The sequence below is a fragment of the Alligator sinensis genome, unplaced genomic scaffold (assembly GCF_000455745.1).
Source record: "Alligator sinensis unplaced genomic scaffold, ASM45574v1 scaffold502_1, whole genome shotgun sequence".
Lineage (NCBI taxonomy): Eukaryota > Metazoa > Chordata > Crocodylia > Alligatoridae > Alligator > Alligator sinensis.
Genome location: NW_005841896.1, coordinates 60,125 through 69,736, shown reverse-complemented (window position 1 = coordinate 69,736; position 9,612 = coordinate 60,125). Strand labels below are relative to the sequence as shown.

The 9,612-nt window shown below is 37.4% G+C and overlaps 1 protein-coding gene across 1 annotated transcript in view; it reads left to right on the top strand.

Annotated features, from left to right (window-relative positions):
• Positions 1-2,711: 2,711 nt before the first annotated feature.
• IPO7 (importin 7) overlaps positions 2,712-9,612 on the top strand; it is a 39,974-nt gene continuing 33,073 nt past the window's right edge. Inside the window, exons 1-4 of the mRNA XM_025197386.1 lie at positions 2,712-2,863; positions 4,486-4,639; positions 5,076-5,234; positions 8,932-9,088. Coding sequence (XP_025053171.1) covers positions 2,827-2,863; positions 4,486-4,639; positions 5,076-5,234; positions 8,932-9,088 — 507 coding nt within the window. The 5' untranslated portion in view covers positions 2,712-2,826. The remainder of the gene's footprint in view (positions 2,864-4,485; positions 4,640-5,075; positions 5,235-8,931; positions 9,089-9,612) is intronic.

Below are 9,612 nucleotides of genomic sequence, written 5' to 3'. Positions count from 1 at the left end.
TTGATGAAAATCTTTCTAGCTTCTAGACACTTTAAGAAGCAGGGGGTCACAGACCCTGAAACATCATAATATTACTCCCAATCCCCCAGTGCATACTGTTTACACGAACATTTGAGCTTCATGCAGTGGGGACATTGTTTCTGTGAACTTTCAATGGTTTGTAGGTTTTCAGACACCCAATGCTTTAGAATATTCATAACTATGACTATATTGTTGTTTATAATGAAGACTTTTCAAATCTAAAACCACCAAACATTTAACAGGTAAATAATTGAATAGAGATGGCAAGTTAGTTGTGTATGGATCTAACCCTCAAATTAATAAACTTTTGGAATGGATACGATGATATTTTAAATGAATTTGTATTTAGAACAATTAGATGCTTTTTTCCATAAAACTTATGTCCAGAGAGAAGGCCCTAACTTGCCTAATGTGATATAAATGCTTATAAGCAGTGTTTGTGTTACTGTTAATACTTGATTGCTTATAGCAGTGGGGGCCAGCTGTTTTTTGGCAGGTGTGCTACAGATTAGCCTTCCACCCTCCCTAAGTGCAACTGATTTCTTTTCTTTACCTCATCTGATGCTCTGCTTTCTGATCTCTGCCCTGTCTGGTGCTGTGCTGCCTGTTTCCCCTCCAGTTTGCTGTGTGCCATACGTACAGGCTCCCCATCCTTGGTGTTACAACAAGCATTTGATCCTATACTTTTATTAGAAGATGATTTTCCTGATGACTTTTCTTGTCAGGTAATAGTTTTAGTTTGGTAGCTGAGATGTATTTTCATTTTTGTAATAGCTTTGCTAATGTAGTTTTGGTGGAATTGGAGATGTTTACTTTGCTTTGCCTAGGAAATAACCAAGTAGAAGATGAGTAGGTAACGTTTTCCCATAATATTCAAGTGTTAGATTGTTTGTTCCCGTATGGTTACCTTTGATGTGTGCGCGCCAGAAAGGATGACAAAACACAGTATTGGCCAATGCTATGCAAAGGCAAGAAAGAAAACAATGCATGTGAGTAAAGGACATAATTGAAGAGGAAATTACATTTTCAAATTCAGTAGATTTTTATCATTTTAAGACTTGAAATTTGCTTCCTTTAGGAAACTTTTTATTTAGGGTTGGGGTTTTTTTGTTGTTTCTTTTCATACTTAGTTCTTGAAGAGTATAGAGCACTATAAAGGTTTTTAATTTAGTCAGTAGTATTGAAAATAAAATAAGAGCATGTTGTTTTCAGGATAACATCTCTTGGTGTAAGGAGATTTCATATCTTTCTAAATCTGTGTTGCTGATATTGCGCAAGATTGTTATCTATGTGAAAACTAGAATAGTTTATTTTGCCATTGGACAGTTATCAAGACTGCAGTTCTTTGAAACTATAGCTGATTGTCTTCAGAAGAACATACTTATCAATAGTGAAGTACAAGTGAATTAATTATCAGTCAGTTTTGCCAAAATTTGGGTACGTTTTTGAGAACAGTTACAGTCTTGCTCAGATTATGTCATTGTGAATATGGCTTGATTGCTCGGGCTTGTCTCAATTTAAGAAAAAGTGATTTGGCGTCCAGCGGGTGCATCTACACGAGATGCTAACTGCACAGTAGCCTGATAATGCTGCACAGTAGTGTGTTGGGCAGAAACCATGCTAATGCGCTACTGCACTGTAGTATTAGGTTACTGTGCAGTAAGCGTCACTAAAAGCCTGTGTGCTGGCACTACTGTGCAGTAACTATGGTGCATTAATAAACATGTAGATGCACCCACTGTCCCCAAAAGATAGTGAAAGAGTAAATCTGGGCTTATTGGGAAATGGTTCCATGTTTGAAATTAATAGCAAAATGCAATTTGATCAACTGCACTACTTACATGTAGAGAAGGAAATAGCCTTGTTTTTCTTAGCGTGTAGTTTAAATTACATTAATCAGCTTTTCGTAGAAAACAGCTAACTTATCAGTTTCTTTTTGTTGGGTAATTATACTCACATACTTGTGCAGTAATAGGCTAGCGCCTTACTGTTTTCTGTTTGAGCTGTCTACTTGCATATGTTGAATGTTCATATAGAGTTCTTAATTTGATACATTTGTTTTAAAATTATTGTATGCCAACAGATTAATGTAAATATAGGTCTGGAAGTTAGCAGTGGTGCCCCCACCATCCCCTTTTATTTTCAACTTAACCATGTATGCAAAGTCTGAGGTCATGACTTGTAGCTGAGCATGGAATAACAGATATTACTGAAAAAATTGGAATACTGTGGTTACTAGAAAATAAGCAGTGCCCAACATCTTTAAATGTGAAGAGTCACAAATAGCTTAGGTTAATATCTCCATTCCATAAATTTCATACCTGAATGTCTACTTACATAATTGCTGTGCTGTAATATAATTGTCTTAAATTTTTTCTATAGTTAAAAAAGTAAATCTGGTTACAGAAATCTGTTTCAGATGCAAGAGCACTAGGGCAAGCAAAATTCTAGTTTCTTCAATGAAAGTTTTTCCCCACTCCATTCTCTTCCCCCTCCATATAGTCTTTTAAATCAACCTTAAGGGGTTTGAATGCTTTCTTTTGTTAGCTGAGTATTTCAGCATAGTTTGAATTGCTGGTGTCGTATCAATTCCATCATATATGGTCCTCATAAATAATTTTGAAAATATTGTAACCTACTAGAGTATATGGAAGTTAGAGTGTACGGAAGTTAAAGTTTTCCTTGTAACCCATAATTGAATGATTTTAATATTTTCTTTTTCTTGACACTTGACTTCTGTTTTTTGTATTTTGCTTGCAGGCTCATAAGTCGGTGAACTTTGTTTCAACTCTGCTTCAGATTACTATGTCAGAGCAGTTGGATTTGCCAGTGAGACAGGCAGGCAAGTTTTGAATCTTTCTTTTTTTTCCCACCATTTTGACTAAGTATATGTTCTATATGCTACCTACAAAAAATTGCAACATTAAGTGTTCTTTTAACAAAGTCAAGCACTCAAGCTAGAAATGCCATATTTAAGACCTGGTCCTACACACTGAATTGTGAGGATAAAAAGATGTCCAGTTTGGTAAAAAGATGTCCAGTACAGACACGTCTGTGCTTTCAGTGGCTGGTGTTTTCTCAGGATGTAGTTTGTGCTTTACTGGAACAGCTGCTCCTAGGAGTTGCTGAAAGCATAGGTGTGTAGGCTACTTTGTTGCCATAAGTTCTCCTGGTAGAGCCAGGTAAGTATAGAAAAGGCCATATTGAGTCTTCCAACTAGTAGCTTATTCTGCTTGGAAGCATGACACAGGCTCAATTTTTTGTTGGGAAGGATTGCTTGGGAAGAATGTTGTACTTCATTGGGAAAGGCTATAAACTTATCATATTAAAAAAAGTGTTAGGAAAAGGATAAATTTTGCTGTTGGCTTCAAAAGAAAAAGTTTGGTCTTATTTTGAGTCCAGAAATAAGAAACAGTCTCTAGAGGTTCTTCGTTCTGTTGAAGTTAACAGCTTTCTTTTACTTTTGTCAAATTAATTTTGTTGGAACTAATTATCCTGCCAACCCTTGCGGTTTTCTGAGAGCCTGGTACATATCCTAAAGTAATTTAGTTTTCTTTGTGGGGTGACCAGAATAGCCTATGGGTACAGAAAATGAGTAAAAGGACAGTAGAAGAAATAATTGTAATTAAAATTCAGTTCTAGCAAGCTGATCTATGCAGGCAGACTGTGTTTGTGCATATCCACTAGCAGAATTAGGGTGCATGTCATCATTGCAATACAGAGAGCTCTTTTAAAGGCATATGCCCTAAGGATTCTTTATCATAGTGGAAATGAGTTAAACATTTGCAAACATGAAGCAGGGAACTGTACTAGAGGAAGCGATCCTGGATTTCCTTTTCACTTGTAAAGCACTGTAATCTAGATTTTGCCACGTAAGCAATTTGAATTCGGCTGTCAAAGAGCAGAAGCATGCATTTGTGTCAGGAGCATAATGTCTGCTGTGAAGAGTTGTAACCTAAATTATTTGTATGGAGTAACTATTGTCTAACTCACTTGAATGCAAAGCAGACTCAAATCAAACAATTGCAGTATAAAGCTACCAGATTTTTTTTTTAAATATAAAAAATATTTGCCTTACAGAGAGGTGATGTTAAGCAGTATTTTTAGAAACAAAAATAATTTCAAAATACTTATAAACGGAGCTACTTTAGAATTGTTTTAAAAAATCTATCATTCTTATGTAGAAGCAATGGTAGAAATAGTAGTACTCTGGTGCTCAAAAACATTGTCTGAAAAATAATCAGGTGTTGAAAAGCAGATTTCAGAATTATTACAGGTGCTGCATCTGATAATTGGAGGGGAAAATGCCATTTTGCATATGCTGTAGGTCAGCTTTCTTCCTAGATAAGTGTGTCCATGCAGTTAGTAACCAAATAATAAAGGAATACATAGGTAGCAGCATGAAGATTCGATCTGTGCATACTTTGTATTGATATCGAGTTGTCTCCTTCTTTTATTTGACAGGTGTTATTTACTTGAAGAATATGATAACCCAGTATTGGCCTGATCGTGAAACTACACCAGGGGAAATTCCACCTTATTCCATCCCAGAAGAAGACAGGCATTGTATTCGTGAAAATATTGTAGAAGTCATTATTCACTCTCCTGAGCTAATTAGGTATACCGTTTTAATCTGCCCCCGGTTCTGTCATGGTTTTAGGCTATTCTCTTGCAGTTAAGAGCATCTGCATATTAAACCTCTTTGTGACACAGTATGTTTTTATACTGGAGAACACAGAATTGATGTAGGTAAAAGAAAAATTGTATCTGGTACAACATCGATGGAATTTACAGGTATAGCACCCTTCATATTGATGGGAGATTGGATCTATAAAAGTTTTTCTCTTTACACTATTTCAGAAGATAGTAAATGCTAAGCATGTGTAAAGTGGAGGAAGCCCAAATAAAGGGCTGACTCCTCTGTACATAAAGAAGACTTCCAAATTTATATAGAAACTTAAGTTTAGCCAAAACTAGTTTTTCTGTTATCACAGAATACTGTTAAAATAATGAAAGTAGGTATTTGTTTAACTGTATGCATCTTTGACTTCCAGAGTACAGCTTACTACTTGCATTCACCATATTATCAAGCATGATTATCCAAACCGCTGGACTGCAATTGTGGAGAAAATTGGTTTTTATCTTCAGTCTGAAAATAGTGCTTGTTGGCTTGGAATTCTCCTCTGTCTTTATCAACTTGTGAAGAACTATGAGTAAGGGTTGTGTTTTGGTTTTTTTTTCCCTCCCCTTCCAACAAAAAACCTTGAAAATATGTTTGTAGCAATACATTTTGTGATCTGTATGTCTAACTGGATTTGGAGTAGATACAAATGTAAAAAGTATTGAATTGTGCAGAGCATTGAATACTAGTAAATATAAGGTTTTGAATTATGTAACTAATCTTTATAACTTACCATTTGGGATGTAGTAGTTCATGTCCCATCTTCACTAAGTTGCTGCTCCTAAAAAAGTTGTCTTCATTAATGTATTTAAGATCCAAAAACTAGGTCTTTTTTTAAGATTTAATTTTCACATAGGAAATCTGCATCAAAACCAGGGTTAGAATGCTCTTCTCCTTTATCCAGTGGCTTTTACATAGGATAACCTTTCCTGCCATATGTCTCCTGAGATTGCCATGAGGAATGAAGGCTTGGTGGTACTGGGATCATGTTTAGCTCCATTGGCATGTAGGAGGCTCATTTGGGGCTGGAGTATGCTTAGTGTAGTTTTTATCCAGGACATTTAGTGGGGCTCAAACATGCTATATGCAATGCAGCTTTGAGATTTTTTTAAGTTTTTTTTGTGAACGTCCTTAACAAACATTCCCAAAATACGGAAATAACAAGTTTCCGAGGCTTATAATTGAGCTAAATCTTGATAGGCTTTCATGGATCCAGCAAACTTCCCTGACAGTAGACTGTTATTCTTGCCAAACATCTTGCTTTACATCATGGATGTACTAGGATTAATTAAAAAAGCTGGGGGAGGAAGATATGAGTATTTTTGGAACATTGCTAAAAACAACCTGCTTCATCCTCTGGAACAGCTGAACTATTTGATTATAACTTGAAGAGAAAATTAGCATGAGACAGAGACCTGGAATGGAAAGGAACATGTGCATGGGAAATGAAGGCTGTTCATTTTATGTAAATAGGGATGTACTGGGCTTAGGCTACAGTGGAAATGTCTGTTCCTTTTCCTGTTCTTGGTTAGCCCTACCCCTCTTCTCAATTGAGACCATGCACGTGGTCAACATCTGAGATGAGAAAGCATGTATGTGGCAGAGGAGACTTGCAAGTTTGGAGTTTGGATATTATGGAAACATAAAGGAACCCAAAAACGTAAAGAAATATGGTACGGTTTCAGAAGAGAACGTTTAAATTGTTTCTTCTGTAAAAATTAGCAAATATTTTTCATAAAATGGCCTGTCAGAAAGATCAGGGTTTTTTTTTATGTTTTATGCCAAATTTGGGGATTAAACGCAACAATTTTTATAAAACAGAAGAATATTTATTCCTGTTTAAGTGCAAAATCCAACACAGCCTTAGCTATTGAAATATTGCACAAACCTCCAAATTATGCATTGCTGGTGTTTTATCTGTTAGTGAAGAGTCTTTGCAAGTCTAAGACCCTTGCCAGATATGCAGGTAAAGGCACGATGGGATACCAGATGTGTGATCCACAGAATCGCAGTTCCTGCCAAGTCGCACAAGTATGGCAGAAGGTGTGATTGTGGGACTGAGCAAACTTCCCATCGTGCTGTATTGTTGGTGCAGGGGGACCAGCAATATGATCCCCCTTCCCCAGCAAATCAGCAGGCTTCTGTGGCTGGGAGCCCTATCAGTTGATTCACGTTCCCAGCCATGGGGCACACCTGGCCACACGTTCAATTAATGACATGATAGGAACCCCTGTTTTTTGTGAAATAATTTTGTGGCTTATTTCTTGTTTTATGATGCCATTAATTGTGTCGGCATGTGGCTGGGTCACAACTTAATATATGATAAACCAGTTAATCGCGTCTTAAGTGTAAAGTGACAGGGGCCTAAGCCATTTTGCTTTTTTACTGTATGTGTTTCTTTATTCTGAAAATCAAAATAAGTTTATAAATGGGGTCTGTCTTACTGTTTATCAAGTTCACTGAGTTCTGAGAGAAGATTCTCTGGTATAGAGATTTTTTTTTTTTTCTAAACCAGGGTTAATTTTACAACAGATACCACATATAGATGGTTATCAAGCAGCTCATAGGTTTAGGCTTGGTTTCAGTTGCTCAGAACTTCACCTGATGGGCAGTGACTGTTAGGGCTTGCCAGTTTTGTGATAAAAGCATGAGGGGCATGTTTATATTTGTCCTGTTGAATTAGTGTAAGCCAGGTATTTAACAAATTCAGTCCATGAAATTTCAAGTGTTAACTTTGTTTTTAAAACAAACAAGCAAGTCTTTTCTTCTGTGTGGAGCATGCTGACTTCAAGTGACTTGTTCCAGTTTGTAGTTCTCTGTTTTTCAATTAATCTGAAAATTAAAAAAAAAAAATTGAGATCTGTTAGTGTTTGTGACATTGACTTCCAAGGTGGAAGGTTAATCACTCCAGGTATTCAGGTTTCTTGCTTCAAAGCTAGCAATCCTTTTAGTCTGGAAGGCTTTTACCTAAGTCAGACTTTTCTCATCTTTCCTACTTTTGTTAATGTTCTTGTTAACTGCATCTTCAGGAAAGCAGATTATAGATTTTCTTTGTCAATAATTTAACTTTTTAGCTTTTAGTATTCTGACTAAGTGAATCTATAGGGAATTTATTTGACTTTTGTTAGTCTTAGCTCTTTAAGTTCTAAAGTAATTTTTATAAAACATGACATCTGGCACCAGATTATTTAGGTTTTTGTCTTGTGTCCTCTATTTTTGCAAATTGGAATTGTTATAACATTGATGTGTATTTATGCTCATTTTTATTAGGAGTGGTTTAAAGATGTTTTGGCACATGAATGAGATTAAGCAATTAATGCTACAGTTATAGTAGTGTAGCTGTGAATTCCTAAGAACAGTTTTACACTATTGACATTCTTAGCTAATGATGTCTTTGGTATCATATTAGATGTGATCTGGCAGTTGTGCAGTTGTTAGAGTCTCTTCCTGCTTATAACTGGATTTGGGTGGAGAAAGCTCATTTCGTTTTGTGGAGGATTTACAAGTTTTGAAAGATTCTGTGAAAGGGAATAGAGCTGTGGCTCCAGTGCAGTCTTTGAAACGGGTTGCCCTGAAGCCCTGGAGCTCTGGGATCTCCGCTTCTGAGGCTGGCAGGCTGCTGGCCACAGGTCCTGAAAGCCCAGGCAGCCAAGGAAGTGAGAGCCTAGAAACACAGGTATTCTTCAGTATTCTGTTGACACTGAGCCAGCAAAATGGCAGGAAACCAGAATAGTTTCTATTGGAACAGTGTGATCTCCGAAACATTTTTATTTTGACAAATTGGCAAATTCTGACAATGCTGCCTTGGATTTTTTCTGACTAGCTCTGCTTTATAGCCCTTATGTTCGTTAACTTCTTGGTTTTGCTCACTGTCTTCCTACTGCTCTGACCTCATTTTACCTTAGTGAACTGCGTTGCATGCATGTGATAGGGTATTCAGAATGAGTGAGTCAGCAGGAGAGTATTATGAGCAGAAGTAATATAGCTATATAGAAGAGGGATGGAACCTAAGCTGTGTCCTGCCTTCATTCATATTTGGTTGTAATGTAATACTTCTTGGGTATATGAAAAGTGAAGCCACAATCCGATGAGCACCATAACAATATATTCCTGGGTTTTAATTATACTGTATCCTTGTGAACTGCACTGGTCTATATGCTTCTATTCAGGATTTTTAATTGGAAGAGCTGCCTATAAAGCCTTAAAGCCGGCTTTATTCTTGTCTAAAGGTACAAGAAACCAGAGGAGCGGAGTCCCTTGATAGCAGCAATGCAACACTTCCTGCCAGTTCTGAAGGATCGCTTCATTCAGCTTCTTTCTGATCCATCAGATCAGTCTGTCCTCATCCAGAAACAGATCTTTAAAATCTTCTATGCTCTTGTTCAGGTAGAAGCAATTTTTATATGCTTTTGAACAGGAATGTTAGCTGAAGAAAGTTTTACTTTTTTCCTGAAATACTACACTACATTAGAGTTGTGGAAGGTTAAACATTTAAACAGTCAATATATTTATACCAGTAATGCGTTACAGTTACTGTTAAGCGCCAGACACAGTCTTGAGGAAGGGAAGCGGTGCTGTGCCCCAGGAGGGCGGCTGGGCAAGCAAAACCTCTGCCTCTCTCTCCGTGCGTGAGCGGATGGTGGGAAGGAGTGAGGGGGGACTAGCACCCATGGACTGAGCAGTCGAAAAGAAGTCCTACTTGTCTGTCCAGCATGTGGCTTCACCTCTGCCTCCCCCTCCCCGCACAAGCAGATGGAGGGGAAAGAAGGAACTAGTACCCATTAAAGATAATGAGTGGTTGAAAAAAAGGCCTGCTTGTCTGTCACAGCATGTGGTTCTGCTGCCCCCCCCCCCCAAATGCTGTTGCAGCCAATCCCTTGCAGTCCCATAGTGACACCAACAGCCCGCCG